General features: G+C 40.8%; 1 protein-coding gene across 1 annotated transcript; it reads right to left on the bottom strand.

Annotated features, from left to right (window-relative positions):
* Nucleotides 1–197: 197 nt before the first annotated feature.
* mcama (melanoma cell adhesion molecule a) lies at nucleotides 198–24,518 on the bottom strand (the record flags this gene model as incomplete). Its single annotated transcript, XM_079648643.1, has 16 exons — nucleotides 198–1,889; nucleotides 3,805–3,916; nucleotides 5,348–5,477; nucleotides 7,668–7,703; nucleotides 8,714–8,855; nucleotides 10,979–11,109; nucleotides 14,129–14,270; nucleotides 15,949–16,064; nucleotides 17,337–17,484; nucleotides 18,491–18,618; nucleotides 19,078–19,257; nucleotides 21,125–21,212; nucleotides 21,902–21,972; nucleotides 23,803–24,031; nucleotides 24,263–24,396; nucleotides 24,479–24,518. 16 exons carry the CDS (start codon nucleotides 24,516–24,518, stop codon nucleotides 1,887–1,889), a joined length of 1,830 nt encoding a protein of 609 aa, XP_079504769.1. The 3' UTR covers nucleotides 198–1,886.
* Between the last annotated feature and the right edge of the window lie 252 nt (nucleotides 24,519–24,770).

The raw sequence follows: 24,770 nt of genomic DNA, 5'->3' as shown, positions 1-24,770 counted from the left end.
ATGCTGCAATGATCTGCTTGGTGTGTCAGCCAATCAGAGACAGGCTCTGTATATATCTGAGACCTGTGATACATTGATGAGAAACAGTATGATAGGAGACCTTTAACTAAAGTAATGGACTCAGTTGATCTCCACTTTATTTGACATCAAAATAAAAGGAAAGGTCTCAGAAAGAAATAGAAATAAAACACAGTCTCTTCAAAGGAAACATTTTTATTTGGCATTATTTTCTTGCAAAAATATAAAAAAAACTTAAAGATCGAAGAATCACATGAACTTAATTTACACACATTTAGAAAAAACACTTTCAAGCCTGTGGAGAGAAATCCAGAACGAGGATTTAAACGTCTTCATGAACTCGGTGTTATGGCTTTGTGCACATCAACACGTCCTGAACCTGGTTGTTGTTGTTGTTATTATTATTGTTTATTTACACCTCCAAACAGAACACTACTTTGTTAAAGTTGCAAGTCTTCTGGGCAAAAAGTCACACAAGCTCAGAGAGAAATCTGAAATATTCACAACACGGCCTTTTAGTCCGAGACAAGTCAGCGTTTCTGCACGTTTCTGATGATCTGCTGTAAATCAGGCTTTGAAATCCAGTTTGGGCTTTCAGAAAATAATTTGGAATAAGAATAAATTCCTGATAATCTTTATAAAATTCAAGGTATTTTAAAAGTCTGTTTTACATCTGAAAAAAATAAATAAAATGAATTTCCTGCACAATTTTTACATTGTTGTTTTTAACCCATTTTTCGGAGATATTTTGTTCCAAGAGTTAAATGAGCTTTTTTCCCCACTTTTTATAACATCTATAGTTTTATATTTACCCTCAAATATATACCTTAATGTCACGTTCAAAACTGCCAAATGTAAGAGCTGCAGATACAAATTAAATGTGTTTAAATGGAAATAATATTGATAAAAAACCATAAAATCCCTTAAAATAAACCCATGTCTACTTTCCATTTGATCAAAGATTCATGACATGTAAAGCAGAGTAGCGCTGCACAATTAATCAAAATGTAATATTGTAATACAGAGCAGAGCAATATTCAAATTGCATTAAAGCACAATATTTGGTGAATTCAAAACGGCCTGATTTTGAAGAGTCATCATTTTTAAAACGTGCACACACACTGACACACTTCGTCAGGCCCAACAGTGGAAACACAAAGGAAACACACACACAACTCAAAGTAATAATTCAGTGTATGATGCAGATCTGACCTCTGACCCTCAGTCTGTACACTCGCATGTATTTACAACAGCGGAACAGCAGTTTATTTTGAAAATCCTGCCTTTAAATCTCTTTTCCCGCCAAAATAAGACGGAAATTCTGAGATAAACGCCTGAACTTTTGTGTTTTTTCTTTTTGTAAAAGTCAATCAGAGTGTTTTCCTGTCGACCCCGTGGACACGCATCAACATGCACACGAGCGTGAAACGAAAACCCGAATGTCAAAATATCTTAAATAACAAAATATATATAATATGTACACTTTCATAGAAAAACTGAAACAAAAACAAAGTCGACGATGAACGAGAGAAACCGTCGCCACGCACTGAGGAAACTTCAGAGCACTAATGAAGAACTCAAAGAAAGTGTGTGTGTGTGTGTGTGTGTGTGTGTGTGTGTGTGTGTGTGTGTGTGTGTGTGTGTGTGTGTGTGTGTGTGTGTGTGTGTGTGTGTGTGTGTGTGTGAATGTATCAAACACTAATGCTAAAAAAAATAACATGATGGAGGAGTGGTGTGTTACCCTGCAGGTCTCAGATCAGGGGGAGCGTCTCTCACACCCATTCACACGGACACACACACACACACACTCACGTGGACACACACATACACTCCCCCCTGCTGCACGTCTCTGCTGCACCATCAGGACTTTACTGCGGAGACAGAAGCAGAAGAAGTATTATCAGTTAAATGTACTTCAATTAAAGGTAAAAGTATAATTAAAGTAGTCAGTATGCAGGATGAGTCATTTGACTTATGTAACGTACAGTCTGTTTTGATCACCAATACATAAATGCAATATCATGTGGATGTTGTAGTTGAGACCATTTAAACTACTACTAGTATTGTACATTAGCAGTACAGTGCTGCATCATATCTGATGTGTGTGTGTTTTATATGTGGAAAGTAATTATGAGTGTTAAATAAACAATTCAATGGAAATACTCCAGTATAGTGAAATGATGCCGAAACAGCACTTAAAGGAATAACGGCACTGAAGATAAAAAGATGTTACTGTCTCTTTAAATCCATTCGCCGCCTGCTTTCATCAGAATGTGTTTTCTGCACGCCAGCGTTTATTTGTTTATAAACATTTAATATTTAATGTTAAAGCCGCTGCTGATGTTTTCAATATCCAAATATAAATCAGGAAGTCCAGCTCTGAACCTCCTCTGATGAATTATCACGTCTCTCCCTCAGGAGGAATTTATATTTAAGCTCCACGAGGAGAGGAGGAAGAAGAACTCAGATATTTACTGAATTAAAGTAGAAATACACTACGATTGAAAGCATTCAACAACAAGTTGGAAGTATACACATCAAAATATAGTTAAAATACCAAAAGTAAAAGAACTCTTTGTGCATACTATTTGAAATACTTGCAGGTTGGAAATATTCAAATCAGTTAACCTAAGATTCATCTTAAACTTAAATCTTAGGTTAACTGATTTGAATATTTCCATTTCATCTACTTTATACTCCTAAAGCCGGACCGTCTGAACCCTCTGAAATGCAGTGGAGAAATATTGTTGGGGGTTACTAATCTGTAGATTCAGATGGTTAATACAGAGTATAAATAAAGTGTTGGGAGAATCCTGAATGTCCTCTTCCAACATGAGAGTAACATGATCACAAAGGTATGAACTGTAGCTGTGAACATGACAGGATGTGTGATTAGCTAGAAGAGCATCAGGACTGTTTGAGGCATATGATAGCTATGTGATTAACATGATGATTCAGCCTCTATGGAGAGAGACATATGACAAGCATGATCATTTCTGACGTGGAGCTAATCTGAAGTAAACATTGAATACTGCTTTCTATTCCTCCATCTTGTGACTGTGGAACTCCCTCTCTTGGATATCAGCATGTGAAGGACACTGTTCAGGAACTAGTTGATGCTCTGTATGTGATGACTCCTTCCATTCTGGAGAGGATCACAGATACATGGATCCTGAGATTCAAGCTCAAGCCGGGGACCAGGGAGATTTAACATTTTGAAGTATTCAGAAAAAGTCCGGATTTTTGAGATTTTGAGAAAAAGTCCAATTTTTTTTAGAAAAAGTCATATTTTTTAGATCTTTGAGAAAAAGTAATATTCTTTTGATTTTTTTGAAAAAGTCTGATATTTTAGAAAGTCAGATTTTTAAAAATAGTCAGATTTTTTGGAAAAAGTCAGAATTTTGAGATTTTGAGAAAAAGTCAGATTTTTTGGGGGATTTTGAGAAAAAGTCAGAATTTTGAGAAAAAGTCAGGATTTTTGGGGATTTTGAAAAAAATTCAGGATGTTTGATATTTTGAGGGAAAAGTAAGGATTTTGAGAAAAAGTCAGAATGTTGAGAATTGTGTACATGACGTGAAGTATTGCTTTCTATTCCTCCATCTTGTGACTGTGTGACTCCCTCTCTTGGATATCAGCATGTGAAGGACACTGTTCAGGAACTAGTGGATGCTCTGTATGTGATGACTACTTCCATTCTGGAGAGCATCACAGATACATGGATCCTGAGGTTCAAGATCAAGCCGGGGACCAGGGAGAGTTTTCTAACATAATGTTATTTTGTTCACCTGGTCGTTGGGTTTGTCTCCGTTGACGGCCTTCAGCAGGACAGCGTCCTCCGTCTTCGTCGTGCTCTTCATTTCCACCACGATGTCGTCTTTGGTCGTCTTCTCTTTGGTTCTGCAGAAACAAAACAAAGAGGGTTCTTCATCTGGCATTTCGCAAAAACTGCAGAGGGACAGAATTATCTCAGAGAGAACTGTGGTTAAATGTTTTAGTTTTTGGCGCCAAGAAGGAACGATTTAAAGTCAGCACTAAAAACCACAGAGCAGGAGAGCAATCATGAACCACTTTATGATTTCTGAAGTAAAAAGCTAATGTTGGGCTATAAAGGAACTACAGCACAGTCACAGGACTTCACATCACCACCGCTAAGCTAAAGGAGGCTAATGTTGGGCTATAAAGGAACTACAGCACGGTCACATGACTTCACATCACCACCGCTAAGCTAAAGGAGGCTAATGTTGGGCTATAAAGGAACTACAGCACAGTCACAGGACTTCACATCACCACCGCTAAGCTAAAGGAGGCTAATGTTGGGCTATAAAGGAACTACAGCACAGTCACAGGACTTCACATCACCACCACTAAGCTAAAGGTGGCTAATGTTGGGCTATAAAGGAACTACAGCACAGTCACAGGACTTCACATCACCACCGCTAAGCTAAAGGTGGCTAATGTTGGGCTATAAAGGAACTACAGCACGGTCACATGACTTCACATCACCACCGCTAAGCTAAAGGTGGCTAATGTTGGGCTATAAAGGAACTACAGCACGGTCACATGACTTCACGTCACCACCGCTAAGCTAAAGGAGGCTAATGTTGGGCTATAAAGGAACTACAGCACGGTCACATGACTTCACGTCACCACCGCTAAGCTAAAGGTGGCTAATGTTGGGCTATAAAGGAACTACAGCACGGTCACATGACTTCACATCACCACCGCTAAGCTAAAGGAGGCTAATGTTGGGCTATAAAGGAACTACAGCACGGTCACATGACTTCACGTCACCACCGCTAAGCTAAAGGAGGCTAATGTTGGGCTATAAAGGAACTACAGCTCGGTCACATGACTTCACGTCACCACCGCTAAGCTAAAGGTGGCTAATGTTGGGCTATAAAGGAACTACAGCACGGTCACATGACTTCACGTCACCACCGCTAAGCTAAAGGAGGCTAATGTTGGGCTATAAAGGAACTACAGCACGGTCACATGACTTCACGTCACCACCGCTAAGCTAAAGGAGGCTAATGTTGGGCTATAAAGGAACTACAGCTCGGTCACATGACTTCACGTCACCACCGCTAAGCTAAAGGAGGCTAATGTTGGGCTATAAAGGAACTACAGCTCGGTCACATGACTTCACGTCACCACCGCTAAGCTAAAGGAGGCTAATGTTGGGCTATAAAGGAACTACAGCTCGGTCACATGACTTCACGTCACCACCACTAAGCTAAAGGAGGCTAATGTTGGGCGTGATGACCTTTAGTCGTCTCATTTAGACACTGTGATGTATTTGTAGTATTTTGTTTATTTCTGAGTACTCACATCTCCTGTTTCCCGGAGCGTCCGCAGGGAATCTTCCCCTTCTTGTGCAGGAAGTAGAGAACGCTGCCGAGGATGGCGAGCAGCAGCAGAGAGAGGATGATGACCACGATGATGATCCCACTGCCCTCTGCTACACACACACACACACACACACACACACACACACACACACACACACACACACACACACACACACACACACACACACACACACACACACACACACACACACACACACACACACACACACACACACACACACACACACACACACACACACACACACACACACACACACACACACACACACACACGTTAAGCAAACAAACTTTATTCATACAGCATCATGAACAACTCAAATGCACTTCAATGATTGACAAACATTAGGAAATGTAATTAGTGAAATACTACCAAAACAAAAGACAGTAAAACAGTATCAATAAATAATAAACTCCCTGAGTAGTATCAGTATATTTGCAATACTGTGTGTCTGCTACTTCAAAAGCAGTTACTTTATGTGTAACCACAAAAAAAGTTCATTACAGATCAATAAAGTTTTGTTTCTTTTGAATATCTTTTGATAGTTATTTATTTATTTGAGAGTTTTCTGCATTGCCGTTTTTTTTCTTTTTGAATGCAGGACTTTGACTTGTAACATAGTATTTTAGTAGTGTTGTAAGTACATCTGAACACTTCCTCCCCCTCTGAGTGTGAGTTTAAATCCATCCCAGAATAACCCCAGTTAACAACAGGAGACACAGCTCTGTGTTTCTGACCCTGTTGTTTTTAACTGGAATCTGAAATGTTCTTTATTCCCAACCGACGGGTGAAGCTTTAATAACATCGAGTCACTGTTGAGATAATTAGAAGACAGAAAATTGCCTCGTAATAAATATTCCCTCTGGTATTTAAAAAACACGATAAAACCAAACGACCGTCTGGAAAGAAATCATTAAGAGTGACTCATTTATTGTTCTCACTCAGTATAAATACAATTATACAAAAGTAAACGTAGCATTGTAGTATTTAAGATCCACAAAGTTTTCAAGAGTTGCATTGGTAAAGTCATTTATTAGTTCAGTTACATTTTCTATTCATAATAATAATAATGTATTTCAACTAAAGCCTTGAAATAAATGTAGTGGATAAAAAAGTAGCATTAAACAAAAAGTGAAAAATAAAGAAATTAACTTTAAATTGAGGCAGAGTTCAAGTTCCAAGGATTAGTAACTAAAGTTGTAAGATAAATGAAGTAAAAAGTAGCACCTCAAAGAAGTACTGAAGTTACATTTCATCGCTGCATATATAAATCATATTTTTGGGATCATTAAGAAATCTGCTGTTGTGATTTTTATCTTTTTATCAAACAGAATATTTAAAACGCCCTCAGGCCTGAAGATCTGCAGCGAGGAGAAGAGACACACATGTTCTGCATGAACATCATAACACACACACACACACACACACACACACACACACACACACACACACACACACACACACACACACACACACACACACACACACACACACACACACACACACACACACACACACACACACACACACACACACACACACACACACACACACACACACACACACACACACAGTGCAGGATGATGTTACAGCTCACACACACACACACACACACACGCACACACACACACACACACACACACACACACACACACACACACACACACACACACACACACACACACACACACACACACACACACACACACACACACACACACACACACACACACACACACACACACACACACACACACACACACACACACACACACACACACACATGCAACATACTTTGACAGATACACATGTAGGGAACACATGTAACATGATGAAAAACATACGTACAACTGACACACACATACTAATAAAGACCAGGTGCATGCTGGTACATAACGCACTATTTTATACACAAATAAAAACACACACACACACACACACACACACACACACACACACACACACACACACACACACACACACACACACACACACACACACACACACACACACACACACACACACACACACACACACACACACACACACACACACACACACACACACACACACACACACGTCTCTGCACTATTTTAAATATTGTAGTTTTTGTCACTGAGTTTGAGTTTATTAGGTTATTAGATGTACTTAATAAACTCTACATGCAGCACATCTGGCTCGTGTAACCTGATACTGACTATATAAATAAATAATAATAATATAAATAACATTTGTTTTTAAAGGTTGAAAGGATAAAATAGGACCAGAGAGACGATCTTACCCGGAGAGAAGGGAGCCGCTGAGGTCAGTCTGGGAACTGAAGAGAAGAACAACCATTAAGACTTTACACACACTAATACACACACACACTAATACACACACACGTTTATACACACACACTAATACACACACACGTTTATACACACACACGTTTATACACACACACTAATACACACACACACTTCTAATTTCATTTGAACGCAGCAGCTTTGGGAATTGCAAACGTAAATATTCTTAAAAGTCTAACGTGTGCATTTAATGTGTGTGCGTTGTGTTAACAGATTAGAAATGAATTGGGCTCTTTTTTAAACCCCCAATGTTTAAATGCAAAGTGCGGTCAGTGCATTCAGACCAAGAAGTACGTATCATCAGCAAAATGGAGGTCAAATATTAAATGCAGAAGTTCCTAATGTGGAAAAGGATATTATATTATTTAATTATTTTTTTCTCGGTTTGTAAAAGAAGTCAAAATAGTAAAAAATACATAGAACATAATTTATTTCAAAATAAAAATTATAAAAACTAAAAGTTATACTGAAGAAATAGATAATAATCAATGTTCTTTCAATCTATTCAGGGTGTTGGTGTATCTATTGAAGTAAAAAATACAATATTGACCGTTGAATGATAGTGAAGTACAAGTACAATCTTCTGCTCCTTCCAACCCACTGCCTGTGTTTTAACATGTTCTTTTGTTTTGTTTTAATGTTCTGTATTTTAAATGGTTTTATTTAAGTATCCCAGTAATGTCTGTTGCATGTTTTAAATGTATTGTATTTACTTGTTTAAAATGAAATGTGTTTTAGGTTGACTTTTAAAATCTGTCCGGGGACTACAGATGAAAAATAGCCTCTTTGCTAACTCTGGCACATTTACAGAAATGTTCATTAATGTGCACTTTCCCTGTTAAATACATGAATAAATAAAATAAATAAATAAATAAAAATAAAATAAAAAGATAGTACTTAAGTAAAGTACAAGTACCTCGATGTGGCACTAAGTACAGTACTTGTGTTCACAGATATTACAGAGTGGATGTTGTCTTACTGGCTCTGATGCTGAACGTCTTGCTCTCCGTCCCCAGGTCGTTGGAGGCGTTGCACACGGCACTGAAGTCGGCCGTCACCAAGACCGAAACCACGCTGAGAGCCTCGTGATCATTAGACCTGCTCAATACCTCCTGATAGCTCTGAGACACACACACACACACACACACACACACACACACACACACACACACACACACACACACACACACACACACACACACACACACACACACACACACACACACACACACACACACACACACACACACACACACACACACACACACACACACACACACACACACACACACACACACACACACACACACACACACACACACACACACACACATGTTACACATCTATGTCGTGTGTACAGACATTTAAAAGATAAGACATCTACAACACAGACAGTCCTAGAAAAAGATCATAGTCTATAGACAGAGGTGGTAGAAGTACCCAGATGTTGTACTTGGTTAAAAGTAGAAGTACTCAGATGTTGTACTTGAGTAAAAGTAGAAGTACTCAGATATTGTACTTGGTTAAAAGTAGAAGTACTCAGATGTTGTACTTGAGTAAAAGTAGAAGTACTCAGATGTTGTACTTGAGTAAAAGTAGAAGTACTCAGATGTTGTACTTGAGTAAAAGTAGAAGTACTCAGATGTTGTTCTTGAGTAAAAGTAGAAGTACTCAGATCTTGTTCTTGAGTAAAAGTAGAAGTATTCAGATATTGTACTTGAGTAGAAGTAGAAGTACTCAGATCTTGTACATGAGTAAAAGTAGAAGTACTCAGATCTTGTACTTGAGTGAAAGTAGAAGTACTCAGATATTGTACTTGGTTAAAAGTAGAAGTACTCAGATATTGTACTTGGTTAAAAGTAGAAGTACAAGATCTTGTTCTTGAGTAAAAGTAGAAGTACTCAGATCTTGTTCTTGAGTAAAAGTAGAAGTACTCAGATCTTGTTCTTGAGTAAAAGTAGAAGTATTCAGATATTGTACTTGAGTAGAAGTAGAAGTACTCAGATCTTGTACTTGGTTAAAAGTAGAAGTACTCAGATCTTGTTCTTGAGTAAAAGTAGAAGTATTCAGATATTGTACTTGAGTAGAAGTAGAAGTACTCAGATCTTGTACATGAGTAAAAGTAGAAGTACTCAGATCTTGTACTTGAGTGAAAGTAGAAGTACTCAGATATTGTACTTGGTTAAAAGTAGAAGTACTCAGATATTGTACTTGGTTAAAAGTAGAAGTACAAGATCTTGTTCTTGAGTAAAAGTAGAAGTACTCAGATCTTGTTCTTGAGTAAAAGTAGAAGTACTCAGATCTTGTTCTTGAGTAAAAGTAGAAGTATTCAGATATTGTACTTGAGTAGAAGTAGAAGTACTCAGATCTTGTTCTTGAGTAAAAGTAGAAGTACTCAGATCTTGTACTTGAGTAAAAGTAGAAGTACTCAGATCTTGTACTTGAGTGAAAGTAGAAGTACTCAGATATTGTACTTGGTTAAAAGTAGAAGTACTCAGATATTGTACTTGGTTAAAAGTAGAAGTACTCAGATCTTATACTTGAGTAAAAGTAGAAGTACTCAGATCTTGTTCTTGAGTAAAAGTAGAAGTACTCAGATCTTGTACTTGAGTAAAAGTAGAAGTACTCAGATCTTGTACTTGAGTAAAAGTAGAAGTACTCAGATCTTGTACTTGAGTGAAAGTAGAAGTACTCAGATATTGTACTTGGTTAAAAGTAGAAGTACTCAGATATTGTACTTGGTTAAAAGTAGAAGTACTCAGATCTTGTACTTGAGTAAAAGTAGAAGTACTCAGATCTTGTACTTGAGTAAAAGTAGAAGTACTCAGATCTTGTTCTTGAGTAAAAGTAGAAGTACTCAGATCTTGTACTTGAGTAAAAGTAGAAGTACCAGAGTGTAGGAATACTCTGTTACAGTAAAAGTCCTGCATTCAAAATGTTCCTCAAGTAAAAGTAGAAAAGTATTCTCATCAAAATATAGTGAAAGACAGTAAAAGTAGTCATTGTGCAGATTGGTCCATTTCAGAATAATATATATGATATGTTTTATAATGATTGATCATGAAAGTGTTCTCAAAGCTGGTAAAGGAGCAGCTAGTCTGAATGACTTTGTATACTGCAGGGTAGCTGGTGGATTTACTCCAGGTGGAACTAAAGTCTGATTTAACACTTGATTAGATTTCACATCATTCATCCACATCTGAGAAGTACAATCCTCCGGGTTATATTGAATATATCTGTGTACCTGGCTGCTGCTGAGGCTCCAGGAGAGACTGGGCAGCGGTCGACCCCTGGCCTCACAGCTCAGATTCACCGTCCGGCCTGCGGCTTCCTCCAGCTGGACGTCCTGATCAGAGCCCACCAGCTGAGGACCACCTGCATCAATAAAAGTAGAATCAGAACCAGGTGTATTGACAGGTACGTCTACACCAGAGGTCGCGTTAACCGAATACTTTCCGTCTATCACGTTTTTTTTTAACAATGACGTAAAATCTGAAAGCCTTCCGTCATTTTGACGGATTAGAATAAAATCAGAACAGCACCAAAGCCTCCCCGCAGCGGGGCTCCGGTGTTATTATGCCGTGTTATTATGCATGCCTTCCCAAAAGGAAATTATATAGTTTCCAAACCTAACTTTTCCCAACAGATCATTGAAATGTCTGTGAGTACAAGCTTTACGCTACGCTCCCGCGAGGTGCAGTGGGCATGCGCTAACGGCCCGTCTACACTACAGGCATCGAAAAATGCTTTCAACGCTTCGCCCATTCACTTGAATGGGGTGACGTAGAAGATTTTTAATCTTCGCCGAACTGCATTGTGGGGAGCATGGCATGGCTTTGCAAGCATCACGAGCATCTATCGGCAACAAAAGTTGAACAATGTTCAACTTTTGAGGCTCGATGCTTGGCATCAGCCAATCAAATCCCGTTTATGCAAATCCCGCCAGTTCAAGCGCAGCCAATCAAACCGCGTGCAAGCTGGGAGAGCCAGACCGCAGTTCATTTCCTCATATTCCAAACGAGATATTACGGTAGCAAATCACCCGGTTCTTTACGACCGGAACTATTTACCGGGATACAAACCGGAGGAACCAGGCATGGAGGGAGGTGGCAGAGACAGTGGGTGAAACTGGTAGGTTTTTCGCCTGTTTGGAGAGTTTATATCCAGTTTACTTCGTTTTAACATTGCTATTGCTTTGTATGTCGGGGGCGGGAGATTCATGTGATTGGTTGTTGGTCGCAAAAAATCGGCAAGCTTCAGACACGCCCAGCATCAAGATTTTTTGATGCCTGTAGTGTAGACGGGCCGTAACAGTTCAGAGTTGTGCACAGGCTGACGGGTTATAATGGATTTTGACGGAAATGTCACGATCGGGCAGCGAAAAAGTCAAGCGCAACCTCTGGTCTACACACATAAGGAGTTTGCTTTGGTGTTTGGTGATGCAAACACAACATAGGGAAACTAGAGAAGGCAGCTCCTGGAGAAATTGCGGTGTGAATGCTGGAAACGATGCATTCCCAAAAAGGGACAATTTGTGTCGAAGCTGACAAACAGCTTTACAAAGTTACAAAAGGCAAAGCCTACTATGTCATATTTGGATGTGGTATGGTTAATATTTCTGGAAGCGGACTCAGCATTCACACCAAATAAGTTGTAAGAGAAGGGCAGTGCAGATTTTAGGGATATAGAAAAGTGCAAAATATATTCAGAGAGATGAACATGAAATAACGACATGTTGTTTACATGATGTGCTTTAAGTTAATCCATAATGTTTCTTGGGGGGGTTTTGTTAATGAGGCCGATAGCGTTAACGAAACCGAAATACAGATTTATATTTCTACCATTTACATTCCAGTGTCATTTAATCTAACCGTCATATTGAACCTGATTCTTCCTGCACAGATGTTTCACATTAAAAGCCCAACAGTGGTTTGAATATCTGCGGTGAAGGTCTTAACTCTGAGGCAGCACTTTATTTTAAGCTCTAGAGATTGACTTTTCGGCACAAAGGACATTAATATCCCAGAAATGGCCTGGAATCCAAAACGTTGCCACAAACTCAACTACAGAAATCCATTTACGGTACGAAGATACTTTAGGGTCAGACTGAGTATCAAATATTTGAGGCTTCACCGCAGCTCCATTTACAGCATCAGTAAACACAGATATGAAAGACAAGAGACCAGGAAGTAGACTTTTAACATGTGTTACGTGCCGTAGTGGGTGCTTGTGTGTTTGTGTGTGTGTGTGTGTGTGTGTGTGTGTGTGTGTCTCCCTCCCCCTCTTCCCCTGATTGTCTCCCTCCAGGTGCAGCCTCTCCCTCAGGTGCTCCCAATCCCCAATCAGGGCCTCCACAAAGGACCTGAGGAAGGCTGCAGTCTCTCTTCCTTCCCCTGTGAGCTGCCTGGATGGCACTGGGTGATCTGTGCAGCAGTGTAGTGTTTTTGTTGCTACTTATAGAAGTTCTGAGTATTGTTCTGATTTACTGCGGTCGCTTTCTGTCATGAGAAAGTTGTTTTGGGTTTTGTCGTAAGTTTACAAATTGGCTGGTGAGTCTTTGATTAATTGAAAGACCAACTTGTGGCTTCACAAGTCGGTTTCCTCTCCTCTTTTCTCTCGCCCGGTTATTTTATATGTTGTTACTTCCCTTTGGTTCCCCTAGTCCAGGAGGGAACGTAACAACATGATTTAAAGGTTCAAGACTCTTTAACATCTGATCTGAGATTAAACTAGATTTAATTTGAGGGTGGGCATCACTCTAACATTAATACATCGTGGAGATATGTCTCTCTGACCTGATGGAAACAGTTCATTTTCAGAGACAAAGTTAAAGGGTCTTCCCTTTAGTCTTTTTTGTGTGCATGTAAATGGTCTACAAAGGCTAAATCATAGTGACATCAATATCGAACACTCCTATTGGCTAGTGCTGCAACACATTGCACGTGATAGGCTAAGGAGCGGGACATCTCTAAGCTGTTGACCAATCAAAACAGAGCTGGCCAGCTAACCAATCAGAGCAGACTGGGCTCTGGTTTCGGGTCTGATTTTTGGGGATAAGAGTAGAAATTAATGGAAAAAATCTTGGACATTTACTTATTCCTCGCTGTAAAATCCTGCATTGAAACTAATATTTGAGTAAAAGTAAGTATGAGCTAAATCTAGTTAAAGGTTTCATAGTAACAAATGCAGATACATCCGGAAAAAAAATAAAAACACATAATAGACAATAAATGAAATAGAAAATATCTTTAAAAAAAGCTGTTGTCCAAATTAAATACATAATTTCCCTCTTAAACATTCCTTTAGTTTCAAGTAAATGTACTTGGTTTCAGAGAGAGGGTGAAAAGAGGCAGTGTGAGAACAAGATCTTTTTGAACATTAAAGCGTGTCTGACCTTGGACGATGATGTTTACGGAGCCACTGGTGTGCAGAGCGGGCAGTGAAGGCACCGTGACCTCGCAGATATATTCTCCTGTCGTCTGATAGGTGGCGTCCTTCAGGTGCAGAGTGTTCCCGGTACCCACACGCTTCCCATCCTACACACACACACACACACACACACACACACACACACACACACACACACACACACACACACACACACACACACACACACACACACACAGTAAACAAAAACACTTAAATCAGGCTAGGAGAGTAATGACAGAAAATAAGGTCAATGGTTGTTCGTGACTATAAATGGGTGACTATAGTGAGATCTTCTTGTCAACAAATATTTACAGTTTAAGTAAAAATCAACATTGTGTCTTTGGTTTCCATGTTGATTGGTCTATCTATTGGAGGACATAAGAAAGGATTTTGTGCCAATGTCTCTGTTTTAAATCCATTGGGCAATTGTGTTTCTAAAATGTGGATTTACAAACTCCACATTGGGTGAGAGTATTATCAGTGGTGTAGCGGGCGTTGGACGCGGGGGCACGCCGTACCGCCACTTATTTGGAGCATGATATTTTTTTCAATAGTCTAATAAATATAAAATCATTGCCAGTGTTATCAGTGGCCAGTGTGTATTTGTAGTAATAATGACAAAAACATAAAATACATTTCACAGTAATTATAATAAAACCGATTTCATTAAAAAATGATGATTCGTCATCACGCTCGTGACCCCTCGGCGAGCTGCCAACCTTGAGACCTCAGAAATCGGGAGCATTTCAAAACCACCGCAGGGGAGGGGGGGGTAGTGGATCACCGGAGCTGTTAGATTAACATTAACATGCTTATTGTAGTTGTAAGTGCACTGCCTTGCGGCCTGTAGCACCGTCCTCGATGGAGCATATGTGTGAGCTGGACCTGTATCTTAAAGGAAAGGAGTGAGCAGAGAGTAGAGTAGTTGTCGATTCTTGTTCTGTTTTCTGTGACTATCTGCTTCACCCTCTTTAGACTTTCAGTTGCGCGCGCTACTAAAGAGACGTGTTACCATGGAAACCAAACAATGGTGTAGCTGTATTAAAGTCCGAGTGGAAACAGTCGTGAGTAAATGTGAATTGTCAGAAATCGGGAGAAATGCGGGAGAAATATGACCCCGGGAGGAAACCGGGAGAGGGCAATGAAATCGGGAGTCTCCTGCGAAAATCGGGAGGGTTGGCAAGCTCGCCGCCCGCCGATTTTACGGCAGCTCTTTCCCTCAAGAACGCTCACAAAAAAGCTCTATAATGGCAGGCAAACATTTTTTACTTGACTTCTTTTCTAAAAAGAATATCATTCACAAGAAGAAAGAAGCTAGCAGCACCGAATAGCACTTTAGGCCTATACATTGTTTATGTAACTTATGTGCCGGTGTGTCCATGGTTTTGAGTCTGTGTGTTGAACGCTGCGCCGTCTGCTATTTGCAGTACAGTAACTAAAGTAGGACTAAGCATACCGGTAGTTTCTGTGGACCTGTCTGCCCGTTTTGTGAGTGCGGCATCATTTGGAGCTAATTAAAATAGCATCCCCCCAGTAAAAAAATCCCCACTACACCACTGAGTATTATTGAGTAAAATATGGGAACATAGGTCTTTGTTCACATCCTGCAAAATGACTGAAGACCTTTGATACCTCAACAATTGTCCATTGGATTTTTTGCACAAACATTCCCAGTTGTATGTCCTAAAGTCGAACACGTTAAGGATGTGTTCGTGCTGTTGCTTCTTAGCTTTCACAGTGAGTCTATGCACGTTAATGGTTGAAATGCTAGCGTTGTGTGTTTACCTTGTACCAGACGGTGGAGGTCTTCAGGGAGGACAGAGCGTTGCAGGTCGCAGTCAGATCTTCTCCTCTCAGCATCACCTCGGATTCTTTAGGAACAACAACTGCTGGGTCCAAGTCTGAGGACAAAGACACGAGACAAGATTAAAGGAGCAGTTCTTCTGAGATTATATCAATTTTATAAATTGAGAACGAGTCCTCCACCTAGGATTCCTTTCCTCAAGTCTTCCAGAGTAGTTTTTATTTGGATACTTCTAATGCAGAGTTTCTTTTTTATCTGAAACATACACTTGGGATGGTCTCAGCCATATCAATCAATCATCATTTGTTCATCACTCTAACAGCAAGTACAATTGTCCAGCTTCTAGTACGGACCTGGGATGGTAGCTTAGCATAAAGACTGGAGGCAAAGGGTAGTATCGGAATAATCTGTAAAATGGGTTCCTGACTTTGAATTTCACGTGAACGCCCCTCGAAATATAACAAATAACACGTTTTTTTTTTACGCTTTGAGCAATAAAATACTTTCTTTCCTTCAATACCCAATTTTAACCCCAGAATCTAATGGTCTGTAAAGTGAGATGTTCAAATTCTGTATCAATCATTTTAAATTAAAGCGTCCATGTTGGTTGCACACACTGGCCGTTTCTCAGTCTCGAGGATACTGGCTTCCAAGCCAATATTTCAAGGATGCTACGTCATCAAGTGGCGCAGCAGGACCGCTCCAATCTCCAGCATACTTGGAATTCCACTGAGGCCGCGTCCTTGGTTTGGGGGAAATTTCAAGGCTGCACATGGGTAGACTTCGCGTCCTTAAAATCCCCACAATGCTTTGCGCACGGACCAATTTCAAAAACCCTTGCGGAGAATTGCTGAACCGACGCAGCACACATTTAAATATAAGTATGTAGTGGCGTAGAACATGTGTTGTTAAATATGTTACTTTGTTACATTTGCTATCACCAAAAATGTGTTCCGTGAAAGTAAAGCAAGTTCATAATTAGATAGACATCGTGAGGTATTTATTTTCGGTACAGTTTATGTTGAAGCATACTTGCTTCGTTTCTGAAGGAAGTGACTTGGAAGTACACAACTACCAAGCCAGCATCCTCGAGATTGAGAAACGGCCTCTGACTTACGTCTGACTTCCCAACCCAGAAAAGAGAACATCTGAGGAGCACCTGAATGCACCATCCATCTCTGTAGTTAACATGTTGTATCAGAAGACAATATTCTAATGACATTTCTGACAGGGACTGAAGAATAAAATAAGCTTCTGTGACTCAATCTGTTGTCTGATGTTGATAAATGTGCATTGTCGCTTCTTAAATACATAAAAACAAAGTGTGTGTGTATATATTGTGTTTCCTGTGTGTTTGAAGGTTCCTCACAGTGCACGGTGAGCTGCACCTCTCCTTTCACGTCGCTGTTTCCCTCGCTGTCCTGAGGACGACACTGATAGATGCCGCTGTCTTTACGAGACACCGGAGACAACGTCAACACGTCTCCATGGTTACTCTCCAGGTCCACGTCCAGCTCCTGTAAAAAATAAATAAATAATGATAATCTTAACTTAAAGACGATGGTTGCTAACAAGAGTCTAAATGAGACGACTAAACGTCATCACGCCCAACATTAGCCACCTTTAGCTTAGCGGTGGTGACGTGAAGTCATGTGACCGTGCTGTAGTTCCTTTATAGCCCAACATTAGCCGCCTTTAGCTTAGCGGTGGTGACGTGAAGTCATGTGACCGTGCTGTAGTTCCTGTATAGCCCAACATTAGCCGCCTTTAGCTTAGCGGTGGTGACGTGAAGTCATGTGACCGTGCTGTAGTTCCTTTATAGCCCAACATTAGCCTCCTTTAGCATAGTGGTGGTGACGTGAAGTCATGTGACCGTGCTGTAGTTCCTTTAAGTTTGCTTTTTTATCTCCAGCTATTGCAATATACGCTTCCAAATGTAAGTCAATGGGAGGAAGCATTTTGGTCCCAATGGCCTCAGATGACTGAAAGCAGGAGGTTGTAATGAAATTTGGATTCAGAATACTTTATGGCCAATTTAATCTACATACATTTGAAATGTGTCTTTGGCACTGGCAAAACAGATAAAATAACACTTGTACAAAATAGTTAGGCCTACACAGTACAACATGCAACTCATACACACAAAAAGACTGAAAATGGATCATAAAGTCACAAATTAAACGTCAGCTGTCTAGGCCCACACACGTGGGCCTAGACAGCTGTGTGTGTGTGTGTGTGTGTGTGTGTGTGTGTGTGTGTGTGTGTGTGTGTGTGTGTGTGTGTGTGTGTGTGTGTGTGTGTGTGTGTGTGTGTGTGTGTGTGTGTGTGTGTGTGTGTGTGTGTGTGTGTGTGTGTGTGTGTGTGTGTGAGACATGGGAACGAGCCCCCGGGTCAGATCCACACACACTGGGCTCTGAATATCAAAAACATTCCCGAAACGTCTCCTGCGTCTCCCCCCTTTCTTTCTCTTATTTTTTTTTGGGGGGGGGGGGGGGGGGGGGGGGTTTCGCCTCCCTTTCTTACTTGTTCTCTGGAGAAAGTGAAGGGCTGGGGGGGGTTCCCGTCGCCCTGGCAACGCAGCTCCACGGTCTCCCCCTCCTTCACCAGACCCTGAGGAGAATCTTTCCACAGCTCTACCATCGTGGTGGGGTCTGAAACACACACACACACACACACACACACACACACACACACACACACACACACACACACACACACACACACACACACACACACACACACACACACACACACACACACACACACACACACACACACACACACACACACACACACACACACAGTTTAATTCAGAAATCATAAATAGGTGTAGAGAAATCACAAGAAAAGCACAAGTGTGAATAATTGAACTAGCTTGGGCACACACACACACACACACACACACACACACACACACACACACACACACACACACACACACACACACACACACACACACACACACACACACACACACACACACACACACACACACACACACACACACACACACACACACACACACACACACACACACACACACACACACACACACACACACACACACACACACAGGCGTGTAGAAGGTGTAAAAAGGTGTGAACTCTCACAGTGCACGGTGACGTTGACGCTGCTGGACTCAGCCGTCCTGATGGCTCCGGGCACGAAGAAGCTGAGCTCACACGTGAACTGAGAGTCTTTATCCTCCTTCAACACGTTATACTCCAGAGTCGACTGAACCGAGAAGAAACCAGAAGAGTCCCGCGTCACCAGGATCAGCACGTTCACATCTGGAGGAGCAACATCAAGATATACATTACAATTACAGATAGGAGGTACTCCCATTTCACACAGGGTGTTTTGCACACGATTGGTCCATCTCAAACTCTTCTCTTCCATTTCAGATCCGAGAAGCTATTTCCATTGAAACGCTCAAAACCCATCTCTTCGCATCTGTCTGGATCTGGCCCTTCCTACATCCAGGACATGGTTAAACCGTACACCCCAGCACGTGCACTCCGCTCTGCATCAGCCAAACAGCTCGCTGCACCCGCACTGCGAGGGGGACCCAAGTTCCCATCAGCAGAAACACGTGGGTTTGCTATCCTGGCTCCAAAATGGTGGAATGAGCTCCCCATTGAAATCAGGACAGCAGAAAGCTTACACATCTTCTTCAGACTGAAAACTCATCTCTTTGGACTCCACTTCCAGAGATAGAATTACTAACAAAGCACTTATATACTAATAAAGGGCTGGCTTGTCTAAAGCCAGTTGAGTAGCACTTGAAATGTGTTAGCTCTATGAAACCTGATGTACTTATATGATTCTGTTTTCTTCAAGTTTGTATTTTGTCGGTCTAACGCACTTACTGTAAGTCGCTTTGGATAAAAGCGTCAGCTAAATGTAATGTTAAGCCCCGAGTCTGTTTTTCAGGTCTCAGGCTCGAAACAAAAAATGACAATTGACCATATCTTCACTTCTAAAATGGGTAAATTAATAATCTTTTTTCTCAAAGCAATGATAAACCAGTGAGTTGGATGTAGAAGAGTCAGAATCAATATAATCTTTTTTTATTTTAAAGTAAATTCAGATTGAACACAGTAAAACAATTTAAATTATAGTGTCCGTCCTAAAGAAACCCATTACTTATAGTGAAAACTAACCTTGGATGATGGGATGGTAGACTAAAAGCTTTAGGAATCCAAACTATAATATATAATAAGTACCCTGTATCACGATTGATGCAAAACAAGTGACATTTGATCTTTTTAGACAGATTTAGCACAAAAAACCCACTTCTGGGGTCATCTGGGTGGAAATGGGTTTATGTGCCGTGTCTCTGGAACCCATTGGTCGATTTTAATGATTGACATCTCTTTTGAACCGTTGGAGCCAATATAATCAAAGGGGGATTTCCACATACACACACACAATACCATTGAGAAATGAGAGCTATGGGCACGCAGTCAAAGCTATCTTACGCTCTGAAATCTGAAAACTGAAAAGTAGTTTTATTGCTGATGGATTATCAGAAATCCTTTCAAAGTGACACAGACACATTGGATTCACTTCAGCAGCGTTTCTATTGTTGTAATGCCATTGAAGACAACATTTGATCAGAAAAAAACAAAGGTGAGACATATTGCCGTGTTGGCTACCTAATGCTACGTGGTGTGATGTCAGTGTTAGCTTCTCATGTAGCGAGTTCGGATCGGTCAGTGATGATAGTAATACCTGTCGAATCTCTGCAATCTCAGCTTCTAATCGATATCCTGTTTGTGCAGATACGATAAGTGATGAGGGTATTTTAACGTGAGTTCTGTGCTAAGTGTTTTAGCATTTTTTCGCTCAGGGCTAATTTAATATGAATTTAATAAAAAATCTAAAATGTCTATCTATAAAGTCAAAACTATTAAAATAAATGAAACAATTAAAGTCATTGTTTACATTTTTTTTAATTACTTACATTTTTAAAGATGCCAATACATTTTTCCTCTTGTTTTTGAAAAGTAACTAAAGCTGCCATAAGCTGCCGAGTTGCGTAGAAAGTACAATATTTCTCTTTAAACTCTAGTGCAGTAGAAGTATGAAGTCTCAGTAAGCAGGTAAAGTACTAATGGAGAGTATTATTAAGAGTAAATGTACTCAGTCACTCACGTCCGGGTTCAGAGTTGAGCGGAGAGCCGTTCCTGTACCAGGTGATGTTCGGTTTGGGGAAACCGTTACGAGTTTCACACGAAGCGACCTGCAGGAGAAACACATTTACTATCTTTATTACACACTGTATATAATAAAGTTTATAGTATATAATACGTTTATTATACGGTTACAAGACGCTTTCCAGAAGCACGTTGCCCATAAACTACATGTCCCACAATGCATCTCATTTTGTGACATGCTCACTGAAGAGACTTGCAATTATTTGCCCTAGACTTCTGCTTTCAGACGTAGTTAACCATGAATTCATTACCCTATCCAATAATAATCCAATGCAGAGGCAATAATGTAATATAATACATTATTTTATATATATTTATATCGTCTTAAAGTCACAACCGGCCCTTTGAGTGCAACCTTAATGCTGATGTGGCCCGCCATGAAATTAAGTTTGACCCCCCTGATCTAGACTAACAAAGGTTTAGTAGCTATTTGTGCAAATTCTAATATCATCTGGAACAACAGAAAACATAAGTGGTGTCTTATGTAGTGAACCAGGTAGTATTTTTGATGTACTGTTTGATACAGTCATAATCCATCAATTGGTGTTGCACGGTTGCACTTTGCACAGCCCGAGTATAGTCCACATTTCACAGTTTGAGAGGGTTACAAATATGCAAATATACTAGTTGTTATTTTGCATTTTACACAGTATATGCGATGTTATGTAACATTGTAATCCTGAAGATTATTTTCATTAATATAAAGTAGACGGACCTTAGACGGCAGCTCGTTGGTAACAGAGATTCCTGAAGAGACGCCTTCGATCAGCGGAGCCTCGGGAGTCGCTGCAACAGGAAATAAATAACGTTATTCATTTAGAAGTCTCCTGTCATACTGTTTTTCATCAGTACAGTATATCACAGGTCTCAGATATATCCAGAGCCTGTCTCTGATTGGCTGAAACACCAAACAGATCATTGCAGCATTACCCATAATCCCCTCTGTTTCAGCCCTGTTTCCAAAGTGCTGATTCTCTGTCTGTTACTTTAGATCAGGTGTCTCAGACTCCAGGCCCGCAGGCCAGACGTGGCCCACGAGACAGTTTCTCATGGCCCCTTTGTTGATATCATGTAATAGTGTTAATCTGGCCCGCGCGTTTACGTTTGCGCTTTTTATTTCAATTTTATTTTTCCCGCTGCTGCTGCTGCTGCTGCTGGCAGGGAACTGCTGCGCGGAGTTCCCTCGCCCCTCCCCCCTCCGAGGGAACTCCGCCACACGTCAATCAAATGCGCGCAGCGGAATCAATCCAGAGTGATCCACAAGTGACACAGAGTGGAAGCAAAATATATCGCCATGTCTTCATCAAAACTTTCAGGGAAAAGAAAAATCGATGATGACCACAGAACATTTCAGGAGAAGTGGGAGACTGAATATTTTTTTGTTGAGTACAGGGGAAACGCAACGTGCCTTATATGCACAGAGAAAATCGCTGTATACAAGGAGTATAACGTCAAACGTCAACTAAACATGCAGAGTATGCAAAATACCTGGGAGATGAGAGAGAGAGAAAAGTCACAGAGCTAAAAAACATTCTATGGAAGCAACAAAATCTCTTGAAGAAAGGAAGCAATGAGGCTGATTTAGCAGTCGAAGCTAGCTATGTGGTGAGTGAGATGATTGCTAGGGCGGGAAAGCCGTTTACGGAAGGCGAGTTTGTAAAAAAATGCATGTTGCAGGCTGCAAGTATAGTCTGTCCGGAAAAGAAGGGTCAGTTCAAAAACATCAGCCTGTCAGCTAACACAGTGGCAGAGCGCATGTCTGACTTATCAAGTGACATATATGAACAGCTGTGCCACAAAGCCAAACTTTTCCGTGCATACTCTGTGGCTCTTGATGAGAGCACAGACATCACTGACACCGCTCAGCGCGCAATGTATGTCCGTGGTGTTGATGACAGTTTTGAAGTGACAGAGGAGTTGCTTACAGTGAAACCAATGCATGGCCAGACCACCGCTCAGGAGATATTTCAGCAACTGTGTGATGCCATTGCGGATATCGGTCTGCCATGGAAGAGGTATGTTGGAATTACGACGGACGGAGCGCCATCAATGACGGGGAGAAAAAACGGGCTGGTGGCACTTGTTCAAAGAAAACTGGAGGAGGAGGGTGTGGAGGAGGCTATTGCTCTGCACTGCATTATCCATCAGCAGGCCCTTTGCAGCAAATGCTTGAAGTTTGACAATGTGATGTCTGTCGTTGTGAAATGCATCAACCATATCAGATCCAGGGGCTTAAAGCACCGCCTGTTCCGTGCTGTTTTGGAGGAAATTGAGTCAGAATATGAGGATGTGCTCTACTTCACAGAGGTACGTTGGCTCAGCAGGGGATGTTCAAGCTGACCATGTGCCTTTTTGGGAGCACATATATGTGTGAACAGCTCTTCTCCACCATGAACTTCAATAAGTCAAAGTACACACATATATATATATATATATATATATATATATACATATATATATATATGTATATATATATATATATATGTTGTAATGTGTATTACATGCTGCCTTTAAGTTGCATGCCTCAGGTTTTGTTTATGTTTGTTCTGCATTTATGTAAACAATTATAAAATCATCAGAGTGAGATATTTCTCTGTATGGTGTCTCCCTCCTCACCGAACACTCGGAGGTGCGTCCTTCCCTCTGCGTTCCCAGCTGAGAGCCCGTTGATCTGGCAGAGGAACTCGCGCTCGTCCTGCAGCCGGACGTCCTGGATGCTGAGCTTTGACTCCCGTCCGTCTGAAGTCACCTCGATGCGGCCACTGTACTCCGTGTTGTTGTCGACAATTTGCTGATCGCCGTCTCCGTAGAAGATCCTGATCCTGGAGCTGCTGCCCGACACTCTCTGCACGAAACACAGGATATTATTTTAACATCACATTACCTGAGGACGCCTCCTTGTTTCCTTCACTGCGTCCTTTACTAATGCTGTCTTATCACCTGTTAGTCAACTTCACTCAGAATACATTTTTATATTTTTACATTTCTTCATGGATTGTTATAAAGAAATAAACAAATATAAATCTAAACAACAAAAATGCTCTAATTGAGCTGTTGGACATTATTGCTGACTCACCACGAACCACTGGATCATAACAAAGCGAGGCTCTGACTCGACGTCAGTGAAGTTGTAGAGGCAGGAGATCTGAGCCGAGTCGCCCAGGTACGCCTCCACACTCTCCTCCACCTGAACCTCCACCTTCGCCCACGCTGCAACACAACAACACAACAACACAACAACACAACAACATGTTTAATTTATATAAACGCCTTTCTATGTACTCAAACACACATGCAGAGAAATCTACTTCCTGCAGGTCCCAGATGAGCATTGAGTGCGAATATACACCTGAACATCAGCAGGAGAGGACTCTTTAAAGTAGAGACACTACATACTGATATACACCTGAACATCAGCAGGAGAGGACTCTTTAAAGTTGAGACACTACATACTGATATACACCTGAACATCAGCAGGAGAGGACTCTTTAAAGTAGAGACACTACATACTGATATACACCTGAACATCAGCAGGAGAGGACTCTTTAAAGTAGAGACACTACATACTGATATACACATGAACA

This window comes from Notothenia rossii, assembly GCF_949606895.1.
Source record: "Notothenia rossii genome assembly, chromosome: 9".
NCBI lineage: Eukaryota > Metazoa > Chordata > Actinopteri > Perciformes > Nototheniidae > Notothenia > Notothenia rossii.
The sequence above is the reverse complement of the archived record's forward strand: the minus strand, read 5'-3'. Positions and strand labels throughout refer to the sequence as shown.